Genomic DNA, 23,178 nt, shown 5'->3' on the forward strand with positions numbered 1-23,178 from the left:
CAATCTCCTGCCCCATTCAGCACTCCCTCCCTTCTCCCCTGCTTTATTTTTCCTCATCATTTTTATCACCATTGGGGTACTATGTATTTTATTTGATTGTCACTTCCTACATAAGATTACAAACTCCATAAAGGTAAAGAATTTTTTATTATTAACTAGATTTATTTCCTAGGAGAGTGCCAAGCACCCAGTAGATGCTCCACAAATATTTTTTAGTGAATTAATACAATATGTAAGGGGCCCTAGTGTGTACCAAGCACCATCTAGCTTCAGAAAATAGAACTGAGTGCAAGAGAGAAAAAATTCCTTTCCTTATGGAAGGTAATTGTGTTTTAGCATAATAAGTAGAATTTGATAATACCGAGATCACTGGGAGCCCATGAGGGGGCACTTAATTCTGATTTAAGAGGCCAAAGAGGGCTTCCTGGAAGACCTGTTATCTCAGCTGAGCTCTGAAAGGTAAGTCTGAATTGGCCAGGCAGGGGTAGTGAGAGAGATGGACTTGGGAAGGAATAAGCAATGCAAAGAAATGAGTTGAGAATAAGCAATGCAAAGAAATGAGTTGAGAAGGACCATGACATGTTAAAGAACCTAAAAATGCTTCTGCATGGAGTTGAAAGAGGAATGATCAAAGAAGAGAATGAAGGGGCAGCTGGTGACAGATCACAAAGGGACTGATAAACCACATTAAGGGACTTGGGCTTTATCTTGAGAGTTTCTAGAGTAGTAATGATACGATGAAGTTTGCAATTTGGAGAGTTCATTTGCAGGACCTGATGAAGAAGGGGGAGACAAGATAGGGCAAGTAAAGAGGTTCTAGAGAAATATAGGTGGCTAAAAAGACAGGACTTGGTGACGTATTTGATGTGTGGGTGAAGAAGGATCAATCCATGTTTTATTCACCCATGTGTGTAGCAAATATTTATTGAGCATATATTGTATAAACCTTTCTACGAGTTCTAGACATAAACTCGTCTAGCATAAATATAGCATAAAGAAGATCATGTTCTTGGCCTCATGAAGCTTCCCTTCCAAGTTATACTTAGTTTTAATTTCTTTCTGTCCCACCAGAACATGAGGGAGTGAGATGTGCAAAGATATGGGAAAGAGAGTTCTAAGCAAAGGGAACAGTATAAGGGTGAAGGCTCTGAGTATGGCATGTTCAAGACACAGAAAGAGTGAATGAAAACACTGAAGAAGGAGGTAGGGGCCAGATTACATAAGGCTAGTATATATTATTTTATATAAGGCTATGACATAAGATTAAGGAAAGCAGTTTGGGTTTGTTTTAAGGAAAATCATTAGAATGTACAGAGCAGGGGATTGATGTGACCTAATTGGTATTTTTAGATCAGTGTGGCTGTGGCTGCTCGTGGAGAGTTGACTGTATAGGAGCAAGAGTGGTCCTGGTTAGACAGTTAGGAGGCCACTAACTGAAAGATGTGGTCACTTGAAGCAAGTGCTAACGACCGGTGGCTAGCCAGGTGGCTAGAGCTTGTGGGATACATTTATAAGGTAAAGCCAATAGGGTTTTTCTGAGTATTTGTATGGGGGACATTTGAGAGAAAAGGAAGAGTCCGGAATGATTCTTGGGTTATTGGTCTCAGCCACTGGGTTGTGCCATGTGATGCAGTGAGGAACACGGGGGAAGAGCAGATGTGGAGCAGAACATCGAGATTCTGCTTTGACCACGTAGGCTTGAGCTTCCTATGAGACATCCAGGCAGAGCTTGCTATAGGGGGCTGGGGATACGCATCTGGGGTTCAGGAGAGAGGTCAGGGCTTGGGTTATTAATTTGGAATCATTTTCAGGTAGATGGGGCTGCAAGTTATGATCTGATTACATTACCAGTGGGGCGAATATCAATGGAGAAGAGAAGGAAACTGAAAGCTGAGCCTTGGGACCTGCCAACGTTCAGAGACTGGAGGGGAAGAGGAGAACCGGAAGGATGTGATAGAGCCTGGAAGCAAGTCAAGGAAGTGTTTCAGGAGAGAAGGAGTGACCCTTGGAGGTCAGAGTTCAGGGTTCAGATCTGAGCAATTAAGTCTCCAGTGGTCCCATTCGGTGGGGAAAGAAGAGTATGGAGACAAAGATATGAGTTATGTTTATGCCGGGCTGAGCTGTAGGTATTTTTGGTACATCCACACCAGATTGGCAGGCTCTGGAGTCTAAGAGTCGGGTCCAGATTTGAGATGTAGATTTGGAAGTCATCAGCAGAGAGATGACTTTTAAAGCCAGAACAGTAGGTGACGTTATTCGGGGTTGGTGTGGAGAGATGAGAACAGACACTATGGCAGAGTCCCGAAAGCACAGCATATGAGAAATGAGAGCGGATCCAGGAGCCCATAGACCAGAACTCATAAAGGAGTCTGAGAAGGAGGCTTGAGAGATGAAGTGATGGATGGGGAGCCTGGCAGGTAAGAGCACCAGCAGGAGGGAGTGTCAGATGCTACGCTGAGTAAAGTAAGGACCAAAATGTCTCTGCTGGGTTCAAAAACAGGGAGTGTATTTTAGAGCAGTTTTGACGGTGCTTGGTTAACAGAACCCAGATTGCACTGAGTGGCTGAATGAAGTTGAGGGAGATGGAAGCAGTGGCTGAATGCAACTCTTTTCAAGAAGTTTGGCAGGAAAGGAAGTAAGAGGTGGGTGACAGCCAGAGGGTGGCATATGTAGAATGTGAAAATGAGAGTGCCAAGGAGTGATCCCTCAGACATGACAAATTTGAGGGACAAAAAGAACAAAATGAGTCCACCAGAAAAAAAAAAAAAGACAACAACACAGAAGGAAGGGCCAGAGAGGCAGGAGGGAAGAAAAAAGACATAAATCAGGAGAGGAGAGAATTCAGTGGGAGAACGATTAGTAACACCAAATGCTGAAGGTTTAGTCAACAGCACAATGGAGCTTTGGTGATCGTGACGAAGAGAGGTGTCAGTATCGCTGTGTCTTGAGGAATGAACGGGGCCAAGATACCAGAGGCAGTGGCTGTAGATTAATCTCTCAGGAAGCTGGCGGTGAAGAGGGAAAAATGAATAGCTACAGAGCAACTGGGCCTCCAGGGTAAAATCAGCACAGGCCTATATGGCGAAGGAAAATAGCCAACAGAGAGGAAGGGATCAAGAGCGATCTGGGATAGATGCTGGAAGGAAGGTCCCTTGAGGAGCAGAACGGGAGGGTCCCAAAGAACAGAGGACAGAGTCACCTTCAGGGCCAGACAAGTTCTAGGGGAAAACTGGCTGTGAACCTCAGGAAAGTGCTGTGTGTTCATTGGCAGCTGTCCGCTTGGACCAAGACGTAGAATGTCTTGTTCACTCTGGGATCTGCTGCGTCCGTAGCAGTGCTGAGCGTGCAGTGGGCACTCAGTGAACACCTGTCGAATAAATAAATAAATAAATGATGAGTATAAAGTAATGAAAACCCGATTTTGTCTTTTTTTAATAAAACCTGGAATGGTTGGGTTAAACTCAGAAATAGAGCCCAAAAAGTACAAGATGTTCTCCTGTAGCTTTTGAAGTTGTTTTTGCCTGCTGCTTTAATGCTGCGAGGGGTCCAAAGTGACGCAGAATTCATGTAGAATTAATATTTCATCAGAAAACTTTCATTTCCTTCAATATGTGCTTTGAAATATGTGCTTTCTTTAGTGTTATTGTTGATGTTCTTCTGTTCGATGAGTTTTATAAATAAGAAATACAAGTTAGCAGTGCCTGGCTGACTGAAGGCAACCACTTCTCCCGAAACACTCAAGATAGCCACGCGCTATCAAAGACCCATCGCTAAAACCAAACTATTCTAATTTCTTTTTTTTTCCTTTTACGAAAATGTTGAATATGTAAGAAAAAAAAATTATAACTAGGTTCGTGATTGCCGTCCTGGGAAGAGGTATCCTGTCACAGAGTGGATGTTGATGAATGGATGTTTCCAGCAAAAATAGAGCCACAGTTCATGCTACAATGATTGGAAAGCGGCCGTTTCCATTCTGGTGATACGATTCTAATTCTCATACACTTTTTCTTACAACCTGCACCTTCTTTCATATAAAAAATACAGACAACCAGTGATTATTATTTCAATACCCTCAATGTCTGCCCACTCTCCCAGAGCTCTCTCAGTATAAGAAAGAGCACACGAGCCTGCTAGACTGAGTCGAGGCTGACCCAGCCTAGACCAGTGTTGTTATAACTGGACCCAGTACAGTTTCTACCCCACCTGGACCTTGACTGCTTACACTCATTTTGTACACGAAGAGTGGCAGACCTGGGCTCACCTTGGCTCTGACACTTACTACTATGCGACTTCAAGTAAGTTACCTATTATCGTCAGTCCTCTGTTGTAGCCTCTGTAAAATGGGAAAACTAAGACCCTAGCATTCTGCGTGTTATATGGTAGACATTCAGTAAAGGTGAACTCCTTGCTTCCTACTTTTAAAATCCAGCTTACCGATAATCAGAACTTGTTCTTCAGCCTGATTAAAGGGCCAATGATGCTCACCCAGAGAAATTTGTCCTCTGGGGCGGCTCTGCTCTCACCTGAGGCAGATTCCCCTGCAGCAGAGTGAGAGAGGACGTGTTTCCTAATTATCTGTCTTCCAGTGGTCACCTAGATTTCCAGGTACTTGTCCCAGATTTTCCATGCAGGGTAGTGTCTTTTTTTCCCCCTTTCTTTCTTTCTCTCTTTGAGCGTTGAAGCCAAAGAAGCAGAGTGAATGTATTTTAACAGCTAGGAAGTTCTGACAGACTGGCACAAGGGGACATAGAAAAGTCACATGCTTAAATCCTTACCAGTAGTGACAAGAAAAGTAGTTTGGTGAAAATCTTTTCCTAAGTCTCAGAAATAGGACATTTCCTGGAAAATGGCTGTCATATAATCAGCACAATGACACATTTTATTAGTTTGGCTCTCTTGGGCAACATGATGGAAACACAGCTTCATCCAATATGAATATTTTAAGACAATAAAACCTAAAATTAAGTCCTAAGGTATAGAGTTGGTGGGGGTGGAGGTATTAGGAATAGAGTAACTCTGAGTGGTGGAAATCCGGAGAGGTGGCGGGAAGGAGGGTGTCTACCAGAAAAGTCTGTTCCTGATGAAAGATATTCCCAGTTGGATTTTTCAAATGCGTGTGGGATGGGTATGTGTCCAGGCCACTGAATTAAAGTGGTTCTTGATTGCATGTGAATGTGCATTTTCCAAATTATATTCCACTCCCTTCAGCTGGACTGTCTGCCAAAAAAGGACTTTTGTTGTGTCTGTGAAACTAAAGATTGTCCTTTTTTAAGATCCTTCCCTGTTAATGCTTCAGTTTTACTCACGGGAGATGAATTTATAATATATATCACTTTTAGAAGCACGGGAGGATTGCCAATTAGAAGCAGAGGAAGGGAAAGTAGGGAAATGTTCTCTTTCCTGGAATCACCTACTCTTTGCCTCAGGTTTAGCCTCTGACAGCTGGGCCACGTGAGGGGAGCTTTTCCCTGTGAATAGCCGGAGGGGAGCGCTAATGAGGAGGGGAAGGCTGGCCGAGGAGTCTCTTTTTGGCAGACAATTAGAAAGAGGGATGAGATCACCTCCTCATTATGCTCTACTGGAATGGGAGCAGTTGGGTAGCGGGTTTTGTGTTTTGTTTTAATTTTTTTACAAACCATCTGCTTCCCTTGAGAAAGACTGATCTGACTCTTGTAGGTTTTTTACACTCTCATAACATGTGTTGTTGTATATATTTTGAAAGCAGTATATACTCAAGGGAGGAAATTTGGAAACCACAGAGAATTTGGGCAGTGGGGTTGTGACAATTCAGTTATCTTTCCAAAGATGACCGTTGTTAATGTTTCATGCTTACGGATTCTGATTTTCTCCTTCCAGAGATTTTTCTGACTGATATTATATGTAGATCTTTATATGTAGGTCTTCTGCAAACCAGATCTAATGTTAATACAGCTGGCATCTGATCTCTGTTTGGTCTTTGGGTCTATTAGGTGACCAAATGAAATTGTCAATATTCAACCAATTTGACCTACAAAAATAGCCAATCCAAATGGGTCAAGCTATTATTTTCTGCCAGGTAGAATCTGGAGGAGAGCAGTAAGGGATGGGAACCTTAAATATGCAACATTAAAGAAAACAGTACAGGTAGCTTTTTAGCCACAACAAACAGCCTCTAAATATAGACATTTTATCAGACTGACTCCGTTTTTCTGAAGATATTTAAGGCCCATAAGCTGGAGCTGAAGGACAAGCCATGTCGAGTCTTCAAGTCTGTAAGAACAAAATGGAAATGCTAGGGACATTTCCTGAGACGCCTGTTTGGATTTGCAGGGCAGTGCTCCCAGCCAGGTTACGCACACCACTTTGTCGTCTTCTTCCCATCACAAACTTGGAAGCACACAAACATAAAATAGCATGGCGAGCTACCTCCATGACCCTTATGATGCTCTGGTATTTGTTCCTTTCCATAAACTAAAGTAACTCTTTGAAAGGGATAAACTCTAAGTCGCAAATTTGATCTTTTAGAAGAAATCACTCCTATGGAAAGAAGTAGCCTACTGGTCTTTTGCTGTACCTCCAGGCAAAGCTGCTGATTCTTCTTGAAAATAAAATGAACTTTGTGTGTTCTGTGGATTAATTTGGTGAAACTGTAGAACTAAAAGAAAAAATTTAACAATAACCTAAAATGTACCATTTACTTTAAGTGCTGTGTGACTGTCTACATGTTCTATTTTGAGTAAAACAAACAAAAATACTAGGAGCACCCAGGTGTCTCAGTCGTTTGATGAGCCAACTCTTGATTTCAACTCAGGTCATGATCTCACAGTCATGAGATTGAGTCCCACATCAGGCTCTGTGCTCAGCGGAAAGTCTGCTTGAGGATTCTCTCTCCCTCTCCCTCTGCCCCTCCCCCAACTCATACGTGCCACTCTCTCTCTCTTAAATAAATAAATCTTTTAAATACAAACAAAATTACCATATTTATCTGAAATCAATGTCACTGTGCCCTTTTTAAAAAGTATAATTTATCTCCAACTGATATTTTCCAGCAACTATAATAAATGCAGATATCTAAATTCTAAAATTTCATTTGAAGTTGTGTAAGCGTTTGGAGAAAGATATGGATTTGCCCCCAAAAGGCTTCGTTTAATATTACCCCAAATCCAAGAACAAATGTAGGAGCTACTGGGCCATTTTGCCTTAAACACATTTTTCTGGTTTCAGTCTAATAGAACGGGCTTTCTTCATCATCCAGTACCTAAGGAGGCCTCTTGTGTAGATGTTTTATTGGCAGTACCAACTGCATGAAGGTGAGTTAGAACCAGAGAGACGAGAGAGAGAGAGAGAGAGAGAGAGAGAGAGGATGCAGTAATCCAATGGTAAGTGTGATATCGGCAGGCTACTGTGGTATCACACCACAAGTGAGGGTGTTGCACTCTACATGGTTATGAGATATGGCATGGGGACAGGATTTATATTATTTTCCTTATTTAGTCATTCTGCACTAATTTTGAGAGTCATGTAGCACAATTACATTTAACCATCATAACTTACATTAACATGCTGGTGATTGTACAATGAAATTCTGTGTAAGCCAGAAATGTATCATCATAATCATCCAAGTGTAATTGGCCTCAACTAGTCAGGTTCTGTAGTGGCTCTGAGTTCTGCCACTTAAGTTCACCCACGAAGACATTGGAGAGACATAGACACATATCAACTAAATATACACACGGATAAAGACATAGACACACATCAAGTAAAGTTGAAGGGATAAAATTTGTATTTTGTACAAGAAATATGTTAAATAAAATTAGTGGAATGACAAGCGAGAAAGTCATGGGAGCAGCAGAATTAGAGACAGAGGAAGGCCAAAAGAAGTTTATTTTTTTATTCAGCAAGCATTTACCGGGCATCTACTAAATCCCACATTCTAAGTGAGACGGTGGAGGAAAATACAGTGAAAGAGGAGTGACCATGTTAGAGGATAGGTGGGACTTACGAGTGAGCATGAAAGCCAGGTTGAGTGTGTCTGAATCCAGATAGAGTTGGTCTGGGGAGTGTTGGCAAATGGAGCTAGCGTAGAAAGGAAGAGAGAAGCTTGAGTGGGTATTGACAAAGAGAGGGGCATTGGGGTGTGTGTGTTCGTGTGTTTAGGAGAGAGCATAACCAAGTGTGATTGAAGACTGCAGGGAAAGATCCAGTGGTAAGAGATTGGCTGAAGCTGAAAAGGCAGGGAGGGAGAGAGAGGAGAAAAAGTTAAATGATGCTGTGATCCTCCAGTGTGTACTTTAAAAATATATATAATGTTATATAATGTTGGACTTTTGTTGTCCTAAAAGCAATGTCAACACAGACTTTTTTAGTTATTATTAAATAACTTTTGGAAGCACACTTGAACTCTGTGAAGTCTAGGAGTCCAGATAATAGTACTTTAGCCCCAACTCTGGCACTAACTTGGAGGCTCAGTTTCCTTACCCATCAAATGGTTATAGTCATAGCTCCTTTCAAGTGCTGTTTTTGGAAATAAAGTAAAAATAATGTTGCAAACTATAATTTATATTTATATAACATATAAATATATAAACTATAAATTTATAATAAATAAATACAAACTCTACAAACTATATATGAATACAAACTATAAATAACACGTACAACCTACCGTAAATGTTATTTAAAGCTACCAAGTTTAAATCCTGGAGCTATCGCCTTGGCTTCAGAGACTGTGCCCCAGCCACTGAGCATGATACGCCTCAGTGCCTCCATCAGGAAAGTCAGACAACTTGGGACCCTAGCCCTCTCTGGCAGGTAGCAGCTAAAGACTAATGTGGAAGAATCAGTTTAAATCTTTAGGATAAAAAAGATGTAAATCTAAGTTTGTAATGAACACTTTTCTTTCCACAGTATTCTTAATGTTCTTTGAGATTTGGGGGAGCATAAGAAGGATGAAATCTTGCCATTTACAACGACATGGATGGAGCTAGAGAGTATAATGCTAAGCGAAATAGGTCAGTCAGAGAAAGACAAATACCATATGATCTCACTCATATGTGGAATTTAAGAAATGAAACAAATGAGCAAAGGGAAAAAAGAGAGAGGGAGGCAAACCAAGAAACTGACTCTTAACTATAGAGAACAAACTGATGGGTTCCGGAGGGGAGGGGTTGATGGGTTAGGTGGGTGATGCAGATTAAGGAGTGTACTTGCTGTGATGAGCTCTGGGTGTTGTCTGGAAGTGTGGAATCAGTATATTGTCCACCTGAAACTAATATTATACTGTATGTTAACTAACTGGAATTTACATAAAAACCTTTAAAAATAAAGAGAAAAAGAGCGGAAGATAATTATGAAATAGCATTCATTTGTTTATTTTTTGGTGTTGATATTTTATCATTTCTTTTTGGATATAGAGATGTATGTAAAAAAAGGTAAATCTACTAAAGATTAATGACCGAATCAGAAGGGGTTTTGTTCTTTGTCTTTTTTTAACAGTCCCAATTGTGGGCATCAGTTATCATGCTTCTCTCTTTTATTACTCCAACAACCACTTTGCTAAGGAGTTAAGCCACCAGAAGACTATTGGAGAATTATTTGTCAGTATGTTTCATGCTATATGACTACAGGGAAAAGGCTGGAGCCAAAAAATCACTAAAAAGTAATAGCTTGTTTACTAACAGAAGCTCCCAAATGTTTATTTTCTTCTGTAGTTACAGATGCAGTGATGAGACCTCCACCTGTGGCAATTCCTTGTCATTGACCTTCATTAAAATGTTGTTTAAAAAAAAAAAAAAACGGGGCGCCTGGGTGGCACAGCGGTTAAGCGTCTGCCTTCCGCTCAGGGCGTGATCCCGGCGTTATGGGATCGAGCCCCACATCAGGCTCCTCCGCTAGGAGCCTGCTTCTTCCTCTCCCACTCCCCCTGCTTGTGTTCCCTCTCTCGCTGGCTGTCTCTATCTCTATCGAATAAATAAATAAAATCTTTAAAAAAAAAAAAAACCAAACCATGGGAGAACTCCCACTGATACCAACAGTTTGAGTGACTTTGAGCATATCACTTCATCTCTTGAAACTTCTGAGTTCCCAGCTTTTAAATAAAGGGAGTAGGAGAATCTAGTTGATTCTAAACTGAGGGGCAGTTGTAAATGTATATGAGCATTTTTTTTTTTTAGTGTCCAGCACCCAGCAATGTTAAGTGCCCTGCAGAGAGCATGGGGCAATCCTGCATAATACACTGCCCCATCCAAAATGCCAGCAGCAGCCTGAATTAGCCCTAACATCCCTTCCTGCAGTCAGTGATACCAAGTCAAGTATCTGTCCCTTCATTAATTCATTCAACCACCCATTATTGATCCCCTACTGTGTGCTGGGCACCAAGCTTCCCTAGCTGAATATTCCAGAAACCCTGGTTTGAATTGTTTCCTCCTTTATCCTTTCCCCTTCCTTTTAAAGGTCTTCCCCACCCATAGGAGCACCTGACATGTACAAATAAGAATTTTTCAGCTCAACCCATTAAAGGAATAGATCCCAGGACTCATCCAGTACTTTGGGGTTTCTAATGACATTGAGAACCCAAAAGGCTCGCTTATTCCTCCCCAAAGTTTGAATGATGGCCTGGTTTGCCTTTAATAATTCAGGAACGGAAGACTTTGGCTCCACTGACCAAGGGCTTCTAGCTAGACAATGAAATTCAGATTGTGGAGCATGTAACTAAATGTTACAACTATTGATTCAAATCATTTCTAATTTTTAAAACAAAACACCAACTGTTTTATGTCCAGTGAATAATTTTCACCGGCAAACTCAAATTCCCTAATATATTTAAATGGCATTAGAAGCCAGTTGTACTAACTGCCTTAGAGCATTTTACCATATCAAGTAGGATCATTAACGTGCTAACTGTGCAGTGAGCAACCATGTGCTATCGTGGAATCCTAGCAGCCACCACCCAATATGTAGTCCCTCCGGGAGTGCTGTGACCTCTAGACTCAGACCCCAGCCAGCGTGCTGTTTCTCAGCATTCGCAGGGCCCTTCATCACCTGTTGTCTCACAGCATCCCCGGGGAAAGCTTACGATTCTGATTGCTTGTGTTGCAAAGGAGACCAAGGCACAGAGAAGCATGAGAGTCTGCCAGATCCCAAAAACCTTTTGGGATAGAGGGGATTCTGAGTGCTTTTTACGGTGCCAAAAGTCATGCTGATGGTCAGGCATGCTTTGCAAATATACAAACATTTTTCATCCTTTAACGAATCTTGGATGTTATTAATCATTAAAAATCCTATATGTACTTGTTCAGTCACTATTATTGAGATCCTTCTCATGAACACAGCAGGGTCTGGGTACCAAGAATGTAGTCCTGCTCTCATAGACCTCTGGACACATGGGGAAGTCAGACATGGTGCCAATAATTCTGTACTCGTTACATATTGTTGCAATTAACACTATAAAGGACACAAGACACCAGGAAAGCGTCGATGGACCTGCCTAGACTGGGAACCCAAGAGGCTTCCTTGAGAAGGCAGTATCTAAGTGCAGGCCTGAAGGAAAAGGAGGCAAGAGTTCAGGAATTCAGGTGGGGCATTCCAGATGGAGGGGGATGCATGATTGAAGACCCTGAGGCAGGAAGGAAAGGCTTATTCCAGGTAGGATAGGCTGGCAGTTTCATCCAGATGGCAAGCTCTGCCTCCTCACCTCCCATCCCCAGATCTACTCCTTCAGTAGTGGAACCATCTAAAATGGCTCAGCGTGTTCTCCCCTCACGTGAGGCGTTTTGGGGAGTCTGGGCACTGAGGAAGACAGGAGGCAGAGCTACCCCGACCTAGTCAGGGCAGGAGACTCTTCGCCACCAGCCTGTCTTATCCATTGGCCTTCTGCCCTTCCCCTCAAAGCTTGGGAGATGTTTAAGTAAATGTTAGGTTGTGCTTATTTCTGAGTCTCTTTAACTGAATCCGTTCTGGGTCTGCACAGAAACTCAGTTTCAGAGGAAATACCTTCTCTACAGGGCTGAATGATTTTTCTTTATTACGTGGAAGCTTCCCCCTGAACCTCCCGTTGTTGTTTACCTCCCCCCTTCCCTGTAGCTCTTGGACTGCTTTGTGATCCCGGTGGTGATTTTGCTCTCCTGGTTCTTCCTGCTGATCCGGTACAAGGCTGTGCATTTCCTCGGCATTGTGGTCTGCATCCTGGGAATGGGCTGCATGGCAGGAGCAGATGTCCTTGTGGGAAGGCATCAGGGAGCAGGTGAGTCCCTATGTGTTCACCACGTGACATGCCTGTGTGTGTGAGGCCAGTGCAACACAGGGACATGTTCATGGTGGGGTAGAAACAGGGAACCCGGGCTTCCCAGTGTCTGTGTCTTAGTCATGTCTGTTCCTGTGGCACATGGGAGGTGCTTAATCCATGTTTCTTGAGTGAATGAAGGAGGCAAAATACAAATTTTTCACGCTTCCTACATGTATTCAGCAACATTCAGACGGTATTTGAAACGGAGGGTCAGGACCCATTTGGAGGGTATTTTGGAGGCCACAGCTGCCTGGCCCACACCGGCTGGTTAGACATGGAGTCAGTGGTCCTCTCCTGAACCGCAGGGGCCTTCCCCACACCCCACCCTCCCTCTCCAACTCTTCCTTTCTCAAGTCAGAGAAAGACTGAGGTTTCAAAAGCACTGGGTGGAGGTTGGTATATAAGCTAAGAGTGGATATTTGAAGTCTGAAGACTAGATTGGGAATACTTAATATTTTTATTGGGGTGGAGCTAAGTTTAGTCTCCTTGTGCAGGGTTTTTTTGTTTGTTTATTTTTTTGGTGGGAAGGATTTGTGGTTATCAATCACAGCTTGTAGACCTGCAAAGTAAAGCTTCAAGATTTACTCATCAAATTGCCATGAATCTGATGGGGATCCCTGATTCAGGGCGGTTTCCAGAGGATCCTTTTGTAGGCCTTGCAGTTCTCTAAAATGTACAAAAATTCTTATGCTACATAAGGTTTTGGGGAACAGAAAACATGAACTCCTTTGTTAACATCAAGGATGGAATAGAAGGTATTCCTATTTCTATAGTTCTTGGACTTGACCTTCCTTCTAGGGGATTAGATGATAGTCAAAATTGGGACATTTCTCATAGGACTAGGTTGTAGGAAGTACCTGAAAAAAATATAATTTATCTTTTTAAGTTCCTTCGTAGAACACTAGAGCTGAAACAGACCTTGTTCGGCAACTTTATATGTGACCCACAAGAACACTAAGATAGAGGGAAGCCAAGCGAGTTCCCAAGGTCACAGAGCTACAAAAACAGGGTCTAGACTAGAACCCAAGGCTCTTGGACTCTGGGGCAGGCTTCCTTCCGTCTTCCACGTCTCTGGGAGCTAAAGATACAACACGGAGCAAAAGAGAGACAGCCTCGGCCCTCACAAACCCACTGCCTACACAACATAATCAACCCTACCTCAATAGACAGGCTGAAAATACACACACCAGCTTCTCCCAGATTTTCTTCTATGAAACACTGGTTCCATGGGATATCAGTAGATGTCATATGAAAGGGCCAGTTTTATGCTCTATACCCGTAGTAATCCTGATTTTGACCAATCAGATGGTTTTTTTGTCTGATACAATGTGGCTAGTGGTTCTAAAGTCATAATTTAATTACACTTTCTCAGCTTTACTTGAAAGATGTAAACATAGACTAAGCAGAAGCATGTGCCCTTATTAATGAAAATTCTGCTTTGCTGAGCCTTAGCCATCGACCACCAGCCATCATCTTGCATTTCCTAGTCAAGGAAGACAATTGCCCTGATAATCTGAATGTTTAAGCCCAGAATGTTAAGCTAAGTTGAATTGATTTTACTAGACTCTATTCACTACTCGTGGGGGGGGGGTGTTTTTTTAATTTCAAATGCAGTATTAGGAGAGGAGTAGTACTATTTAAAGACAAGAAAATAAGTCCATCTGAGGGTCTTCCAAAAGTAGTAATTTTTAAAAAACAATGCAGAGTAGCTCAAACATACTAGAGTGGATTTTATCTGTTTAAGACTCACAGCACCATCCTTTTTGTGACCTATGAAGTCTTTGTGTTAACAATTAAAATTTATCATCATGGAGTACCTTCCATGCTGCAGTGACCGTGCCCAGGTACATGGTATGATGTTCGAAAGGCAGCCCAAACAGAGGATCCAGGGGCTTACGTTACAAAATAAATTAGGCAGCAATTTAAGCCGTCATATAAAATGTTTTGAAAAAAAGAAAAAAAAAACACTCCGGTTTTAAGGACAACATAATCTTAAAATTGGCATGCATCATTATGCAAAATATTCCATTTGTTTTTACCTTTATGGTAGAATTGGTTCATTGTTATTACTTAATCACTCACCAGAACTTCAGTCAGGCATTCAACTCAATATAAATTGTCATCACCCTATCAAGAGCTTTTCCTAGGAAAAGAGATCGTCTGACTTGATCCTTTTTATATTGCTTAAGCCATGGTTCACCTTAGCTTGGGATTTTGAAAATTCTTTCCTTAAGCACAGTGATAATGGCCTGTTCAAAGTTACCCTGACTTCATTATAATTAAAGTAATTGCTCTAATTCTCCTTGTTAGAATGTTTCTTCCTCATTTTGATTTAAGACTTGCTGAAGGAGACGTCTCAAAGAAATATATTCCTTGCTCTCCAAAATATCATTTTTCTACTATAATACATTTATTGCATCTTATAGTTTGTTTATTAAGGATGTTAGATACCTAAAACAACATTTTTTTCTTATTAGACATAATTTTATAGTTATTTCAAGGAAGAGAAAACATTTTCAAGGAGGAACATTTTAATTAAGCACAATCAAAAAAAAAAAAAGAGTGACCATTTTTTCGGTGCCAGGCACTTTCCCATGCGTCATCTCATTTAATCCTCCTAACTGTGCAAAGAAAGTTTTCTTATTCTCACTTTTGCAGCTGAAGAAATCGAGGCTAAGGGAGATCAGGACGTGTGCGACCACACACCGATACTAAACGGTGTGGCCTAGTTGTGAATCTAGCCAGTATTTTTTCTGCTGCACCACTTGATACTAATTTTTCTGTAATTGTGACCCTTATGAGATGTACAGCTGTTCTACTGCAGTGAATCAGGAGAAACGACTGTCCCAGATTGCTCAGTATGAAGGGGTTTCCTCAGATGAGGGGATTTGGGGCTAAAACCGAGAGAGGCCCAGGAAAACAAGGCAATTGGTCACATTTAAAACTCAAAAATATTCAGTGGGATGGGTTCATTTTCATAAATTATATTAATAGTCTTTCAACACTCCAGAATAGTGTAGTTCACCATTGATTTCTTGATCTAGTGGTAAGTAGTGGTTTTCCCAGGAGGCTGACTCCAGCAAGCTCTCCTGCCTTTCAGGGTCTCTTCTCTTTCTGATTCTTACCAGGAGTGGGAATTTGCTTTGGGAAAAGTGACCCCTTTAGAGTATAGTTGACCCTTGAACAGTATGCCTTTGAAATGCAAGGGCCCACTTATACATGGATTTGTTTTTCAATTAATACAGTACGGTACTGTAAATGTATTTTCTCATCCTCTTGATTTTCTTAACATTTTCTTTTCTCTAGCTTACTCTATTGTATATAATACACATAACATCAAAACATGTGTTAATTGTTTATATTATTGGTAAGGCTTCTTCTATATTATTGGTAGGCTATTAGTAGTTAAGTCTTTGGGGAGTCAAAATCTATATGCAGATTTTTGACTGTACGGGGGTCAGCACCCCTACCCCCTGCATTGTTCAAGGGTCACCTGTCAATGTAGAATTTCCCAAGGTGACCACAGAGGCATGAATGAAGAAGTCTTTCCCCAAGCCCCGCCCAGATTCTTTCATGTGAAGTCATTGCCTAGAGAATGCTCAGTGCTCCCAAACGAATGCTGAGAATCTGGTTCTACCGGTTTAGATTGTTCCAGCCAATATGGGAATCCAAGGCTACCCCAAGGTGTGAGCCCCTCCCCTAGAATCATGCTGGAGAGAGCACCTTTCACATCTGGCCTCTCTTGTGCCCCAGAGCTGCACGCCTGCCACGCTCCCATGTGCTAACCTGTACAGGCAGAGCTGGAGACTGCTGGGTACAAGCCCGCGTGGGCTGCTAACTTCCACTCTCCCTCCCTGGCTTCACACTGCCTGGAGTGGAATTTGCCTGATTATAGGAAATAGCTGGTACAGCACCTGTTAAAAATGAGATGAATTCAAACCAACCAAAATTGATTTTTAAACAAATGGATATTTTTATGAAAATAAAAGGAAATATTAATGTAATAATGAATTACCTGTACTTTCACTCTTCTATTACTTACTTTAGGGGAGTTGAAAGTTTCAACCCATAATCCCTTTCACTCTCATTTTCTAAGCAAGGGCACATTTTGCCCATAGTCAAAACAGAGTCTACTTCTGTTATAGCTTCTCTCCCTGTATAGCAGAGGGTGGAAATCCAGACTGACTCTGTCTGTTCTGCACCACGTTCACTAAACTGTTGGAAATATACCAAATATAACATGTACGTGTATTAGCATGTATTCCTAGACATATATATAGACAGAAGACACAGGGCTTTGTAGAGATGGTGCAGCCTAGAAGCAACGGGTCCCTTTTTCGGGTAAAGGAAGAGTTCAGGTTGGGCAGACACAGGCAACCTTTTTATACCAGAACCTATCTGGAGCGCAGATAAACAAACTTTACTAGATCTCAGCTGGCAAATTACCGGACTTCTGTAAAGCATCGGAATAGAATAGACAAAGGAAGTTCAATTTGCTGGTGCCAGATTCTCATTAAGAAAATTTTAATGGAGCTGCATTTGTGTTTTTGGTTCCTAGGGGAAAATAAGCTGGTAGGGGACCTTCTGGTCTTAGGAGGAGCAACATTATACGGAATCTCCAATGTCTGGGAAGAATATATCATCCGAACCCTGAGTCGAGTGGAATTTCTGGGGATGATTGGACTCTTCGGGGCTTTTTTCAGTGGAATTCAATTGTGAGTAAAAAATAATAAGAAATTCAGACAGTAGAGACTCGTAGGGCTTACTCTATTTTCATTAGGGTACAGTTTGTCACTTTATTTTATAAAAATCAAGGCTGGAAACCTTTCACTAACCTCCTCCATGAAATGTGAAAACTCAGTATCTTTCTTAGTAAACTTCTTCAAAGCTAAAGAAGCCATTATCAATTATTAGAAAACCACTTAGTGGACTCTGAACACAATTTACAAGAAAACAGTAGAAGCACATTGATTCTCCCAAACCAGCCAGTGGTTTTACTTAGAGAAGTAGAATAACAAAGTGTAAATGCCATGATCTGATGCACTTCCAAAAGGGACACCTGTTTCCTAGTGACAACTCTACTAGGAAGCTTATGGTATAGGTTTGTCCTTCCATAAGCTTGCTCTTTCATTGCCCATGGATTTGCCGAAGGAACCATATTTCAGATTCTTCTCTTAGAAGTTTGGTGTTCCTCTTTTCCTTAAACAGATGAAGATGAAACACAGACATTCACCAGAAAGTCCAAAACACTAATTTGGCAATAACCCTGCCCTGGAGCATAGCCGTCATCACTGACTAGCGCCTCAGAATGTCCAACAAAGCGTACGTTCCCGTCAATAAAGACCGTATGTTCTAGTTTCACGGAAGGGGTGAAGAATGATGGTCCAGCCTCCAGTCTGATTTCACCAAATCCTTTTCCACAAAGCACATAATTCTAATTTCACCAAATCCCATTCTACAAGGCAGGTACTTTGTAATTGTGCTCAGCATCTGAAATTATTTATGGGAGATATTTTGGCATCGCCTTAAACACGTTTTGCCAATAGGCTGTTTCCAAGAATCCTCCAAATTTTGGTATCCCGAGATGTAGGCAAAAAGCTCCATAGCAAACAAGGCACGGAGATGGGGAGAGTCTCTGCAAAGGCTTTACTTTTGATTCATTTTGAAAGTGGGATGGCATTTTAAAGCTCCTAAGTGTGGTGCTTCAGCTTTGTGAGAGGAAAAGAAATCGCCTAGTTCAACTATTCATAACAACATTTTGTAGATAGATGGCTCATTTTATGGATTATTATTCTTGAATCCAAAAAATATAATCAGATACCCAGCACTCATTTGCTTTCGTTACAGTCCGTCCGAGCTAACGGAGCCCCTCAGTGCCACTGTGGCCAAAATAAGGGAAGTGGCGTGTGGCTGTGTGTGGCAACAGGGGTACGTTGAGGGTGCGCTGCGACCAACGTATTTCTGGTGGAGCGGTGCCAGCTTCCCCTCCTGGTCCTCTTCTAGAGCCGTGGTTCTCGCAGTGTGTCTCTCCGAGACACAGTGTGTCACGCTGGCTCCGTGGGAGAACTTGTCAGAGATGCACGTCTGTGGGCCCCACCCAGATCTGCCGAACCCGAATTACTAGGGATGGGGCACGGGAAACTGTTCCAACATGCTCTCCAGATGGCTTTGTTGTACCTTAAAGTTTGAGAACCCCTGCTCTGGAGAATCCTCACTCCGAAAACTGACTTCAAAACAAAAAACACAAACTGATTAAACCTGCAAGCACAGAAATTTTCCATCCCTCACCATAGACTTTTCAGAATGCATCTAAACAAGAAGAAATCAGGGCTGCAGGCAGACTCCTGGGTGAAAAGGCCAGTGGAAGGTTGGAGCGCCATCATGCCGGCCGGCACACCCACACCTGCGGGAGAAACCTCCGGCTGCCAAAGTCGACTTCCCTCTCCCTGGCCCAAAGTTATTTTTCAAATTCAGTTGGTTGTTTCATGACTTGTATAAATCGGGTAAATGAAAAAAGAAAAAGAAAAAAAAGGAAGTAGGACGCATTATACTCTTGCTCATCAGATCCGCTTTCTTTGAATTTGCAGAGCCATAATGGAGCACAAGGAGCTGTTAAAGGTGCCCTGGGATTGGCAAATAGGTAAGGGGTTTGCTCACCTAAAAATGCTGTTTTGTGTAAACCTGAGGGATATGTTTGAAGAGTGATGTGGGCGGGCGTGGGACACGAACCATGAAAGGGTTCAGAACGCAGCGGACAAAGGAAAATGAAATCCCTTGTCATTTTAGGATTTCTTGTACACGGTGAGAGACTAAACTGTGTGATTCATAATGTTTCCTAATTGAGCTTCTGCCCATTATCATCGTCAAGATGCCATTAGTGTAGACACAAAAGTATGTTATTAAGTTAAAGACCAACCAGAAAGAAAAAATGCCCAGAGGCAGTGGTGGGACATAAATGACAGCAATTTTCTCTAGCCAAGAACACAAAACTGATGTGATCATTAAAAAGTGGCGCTTTAGTAAAGGGGGGGGAATGAACAAAAAGGCATAAAAGAAAACAATGTAATGGGCGTTTTGATCTCATAAAAACCTTTTCAGAAGGGAGCACTTTGCACCTAAGAAATGGTTAATTGATCTCCAAGTGGACTTGGTGGAAAATACCCGACACGCTTCGAGCTAGGTAACAGTCATCCAGGGTATCTCAGATTCCACCTGTTTCGAAAATCACTTTTCTCTAAAAAAAATTAGGATAAGGATTTAACATCCTAGGTGATTGCTGTAACGATCACACAGCAAGCCCTAGAAGGAAATGGCATTTAAAACCTTCCGAGATATCCCTTCAGCACCTACACCAAGACGCAGGGGGGCCAGCAGTGAGCACGGGGCTTGGCTTATGAGGGTGCTTGGAAAATGCGCACACTGGGAATGCGGAGGCGAGGTGACGCCAGATCGCCCACACTGAAGCTGGCTGCTGGAGCCCCCTGCAGCTCATGTGAGTTTTGATGAGATTGGCAGCTTCGTCAAATTCTGCTGCCACCAGCAAGGACAGCAATGACATAAGCTTCCTGGCACCACTTTACCGACTCCCGAGCGGAAGCATCCAAGGCCGGCTCGCTGCTGATGTCTTTCCCTCTGAAGGCACCGGGCCAGCTACGGAGTCATGCATCACTCTCCCTGGGGGTTATCGCTAGTGACTTCAAGGGCTGACCAGCTCTGGTGTCTGTCACAGAATCCCGCCATTGATTTTCTTTCGAGTTTTGCTACAGAATGTTACCATTAAATGAAAATCACTGGAGGAGGGGCCCGGGGAGGAGGGGAGAGACAGCCGGGAAAGGAAACCAGCTGCAGGTTACAGATGCGTTGGCATTTGGGACTCTCAGAGCCAGGAAAGAAGATGTGACCCGGGCTTGGTAACACTTCACACGCAGTGGTATAAACTCATTTCATATTAATAGTCGCAGCAATGGTAAAAAATAGTTTGTCCTCTAATGATACGGATGTCATGTGCGTATCCACCGAGGTTCTGTTCTAATTCAGTGTTAGTTAAATGTGGCATCAAAAGGTAGTTTTACTCTTCACTCTCTTACTGCCATTCAACTGTCGATCCCCTGTAGTCCACGCTGATGAAAGGCGGTATAAAAGGAATACATTATGGAGCCATCAGTTTAATTCCTGGTTGGAAATGAGGTGGAAATGGGCGAGAAAGGGAGCCAGATAGTCATCTTTTTCTTTCCAAAGCGTTGATAGGGTGGGGTTTGAGATGTTTTACACGAGGGCTGCCTCATTATCTCATCCTGACACAGGGTCATCGTTTAGCTCAGTTTGGGCACATAACATTCAGTGAATAAATATTTACTAAATGAGTGAATGGCAAGCAAAGGAGATGCGGCCTGTTCCGCCCTCTCTCATCTTTCAAAATACAGACAACAGGGAAGCGGTGGGGCAATTGAGAGAGGTCTAGGCTTGACCTTGCTCTGCCTTTCTGGGGAACTGGGAGGTGGCATACTAGCTCCGGGGACCGAGACGCAAGGAGATATCAGGCCGGGGGGTCAGCGTCCTCTCAGAGCATCCCTGCACTCCTTGGGAAGTCACCCAAGAGTGCTAAGCTCTGAGCACTGTGTCTGGTGGAAAGCTCACAGTGTCTTACTTAAGAGACCAAAATCCAAGACTGTCTTCATCTCCCGCCATCTGTCAAAGCGTTTCTCTCCCTCCCCTGTCTCCACATCAGCAATCCCCCTCACACGGTCTCTAGGACAGCTCATATGGTTGACATTTTATCAAAGTAAAAAGATTTTTTTCCTACGGAGCAAGTGGGATAATAAATGTATTTTATCTTTTCTGCACTTGGAAGGCACTTTTTTAAGACAGATTCCATTATAACATTTGCAAGATCCAGAGAGTAATTCAAAGCAAGAAGGCCACCTTTATTGTTGTGCGTTTTATCCCTTTGTTTTACCCTACCCAAGAGAGCCTGGGTCTGGTTATGTAACTGCTAACTTCGAGTAAAATGTACGACCTAACAGAGCTCAAATGTCCTGGGGGGCAGGTGTGTTCAAATCACCGTCAGAAATCTAATAAATGGCTTCAACATTCCCTTTATCCCATTTGCCATATGTGTTAAAGGACGTGTGAACAAATACAAACTGATGTGAGAGCCAAACATCAAAGCAAAGAAAAAGTGTGCTGTGGGCCAGCGAGCACCGGTTCATGGTACGCAAGGGGGCTCTTCTCGGCTCCTGGGGGTGATGCTCGTTTTGGTTTTGGTTTTCTCCTGGAGGCCAGAATAAGAGATTTGACCTTTTCCTGAAGATGGAGTAGCAGGAAGGACCTTAAAGATAATTAAGAACGCACCCTTTTTACAGAGGCTGAATCAGAGGCCTGGGGAGGCGAGGCCACGGAGGAGGCAGGAGGCGCAGAGCTGCCTGTGGGGGGGCGGCGCTGGGTCCAGAGGCGCGCTCTGTGAGCAAGCCCTGCCCACCTCGGGCCCTTGGCCTACTTAGCCTGATGCCTGTGTGCCAAGAAGCCATCTCTAAGAATGAAAAATAATGTTTTAAAAATCTAATATATTCAAAGGAAAGTGAAAGACAGAACATCAGTGGGATCCCAAAGGGGTGAGATAAAACATATTCAGCCTTCTATGTACACGTGTATACCTTATCGATCATACATGTCATACATCATGTATTTATCATATATGTATTATGTATGAAATGGGATGTTCATCAGAATCACACCGGATGCTCCACCAGAGCCCTGCCTCTCTCCATAATAATTAAACAATATAGATTGGTGGTGTGTGCTCAGCATTTCAAGTCCCACAGCCTGTGTCCTCAGGGCTAGTTTCTCAAGCTCTGTGTGCTGGTTTCTCCGTTTCGTCACAGATCTGTTTCTTACCCTTCCTCTGCTCTGCATTGCGGAGGCTGACTCATGCAGACTACACTTCCCAGGCTGTCCTGTTAGGTGGCTTCTGACCAGATTTGGCCAGTGGGAACCGATCTCCTGATTGGAGGGTGGGAGGAAGGAAGAAACCAGGGTATGTCTCCCCGTTTCTCTTTGTTGGGGGTCAGGTCTCTAGAAACGGGTGAGTGCTCTCTGAGTGATTGTACCTTTGCCGGGTTTTCCTAGCTTCCGTCCCCTGGGAACATGGCCTCCTCCCTGGATCTCTGTAGCTCCAGGAGTGTGAATAGCTTCCTGTTATTCTCATCTCTGGGGAGCCTCATCATCCCTTTCCCCCATCACCCACTCAAGCACCTTTGTGACTTGTGCCCCATATTAAATGTCCTCTACTGAACCTGTGCTATGGACTGTTTCTTAACTGATACACTCTGTTAGCCTGTTTCCTTCCCCGTATAAAGAGGGTAACAGTAGTAATGATGTTCTACGGTTGTAGATATTAGTTAATGTATCTGAAATACATGGCACGTAGCAAGCACACAATCCATATGAACTGATAGTATTCTATCTAATTTCCTTAGCTTGGATCTCCTTAGTGCATGAGGACAACAGCTACCAAATGCTGTCTTTTGTGAGAGAGAAAGCATTGCAAATAAGAAATGGCTATACACATACCTTGTCTTTAAAGGGACTTGTTGCAGCCATTCTATAATTGTCAGTCAAAAAATTATTCAGTTCATTTGTTTGATCACGTGGATTGATTGACTGAAAACCCTGTGTGGACAGTACGTTGGGTGTTCAGATGTATTGTGAACACCCACTAAGTAGCCCATGTCCCCCTCCGAACAGCACTTCAGCAAATTGCAGCAACACTGCGTCCCCACCTCAGTCTGATCATGAGCTCACGTGGCTGACTGTGCTCTGCTCGCAAAACAGCACGTTCACACGTAAACACGTTGGTTGACCTAGCTAAGTGGAACTGGGATGGCGTAGATCTTCCATCCCTGTCTCCCTAAATTTAA

At 42.7% G+C, this 23,178-nt stretch overlaps 1 protein-coding gene across 2 annotated transcripts in view; it reads left to right on the top strand.

Annotated features, from left to right (window-relative positions):
* The window catches only part of SLC35F1 (solute carrier family 35 member F1), a 382,446-nt gene that overhangs the window by 326,186 nt on the left and 33,082 nt on the right, over positions 1-23,178 (top strand). For both annotated transcript variants that reach the window (XR_015726093.1, XM_087865420.1), the window contains exons 4-6: positions 12,061-12,220; positions 16,821-16,977; positions 18,850-18,902. Coding sequence is in view for 1 of the 2 variants with exons in the window: in XM_087865420.1 (XP_087721546.1) it covers positions 12,061-12,220; positions 16,821-16,977; positions 18,850-18,902 (370 nt within the window). In the remaining variant the exon portion in view is untranslated. The remainder of the gene's footprint in view (positions 1-12,060; positions 12,221-16,820; positions 16,978-18,849; positions 18,903-23,178) is intronic.

Source organism: Ursus americanus, chromosome 11 (genome assembly GCF_024610735.1).
Source record: "Ursus americanus isolate L20-20 chromosome 11, mUrsAme1.1.p, whole genome shotgun sequence".
Taxonomy (NCBI): domain Eukaryota; kingdom Metazoa; phylum Chordata; class Mammalia; order Carnivora; family Ursidae; genus Ursus; species Ursus americanus.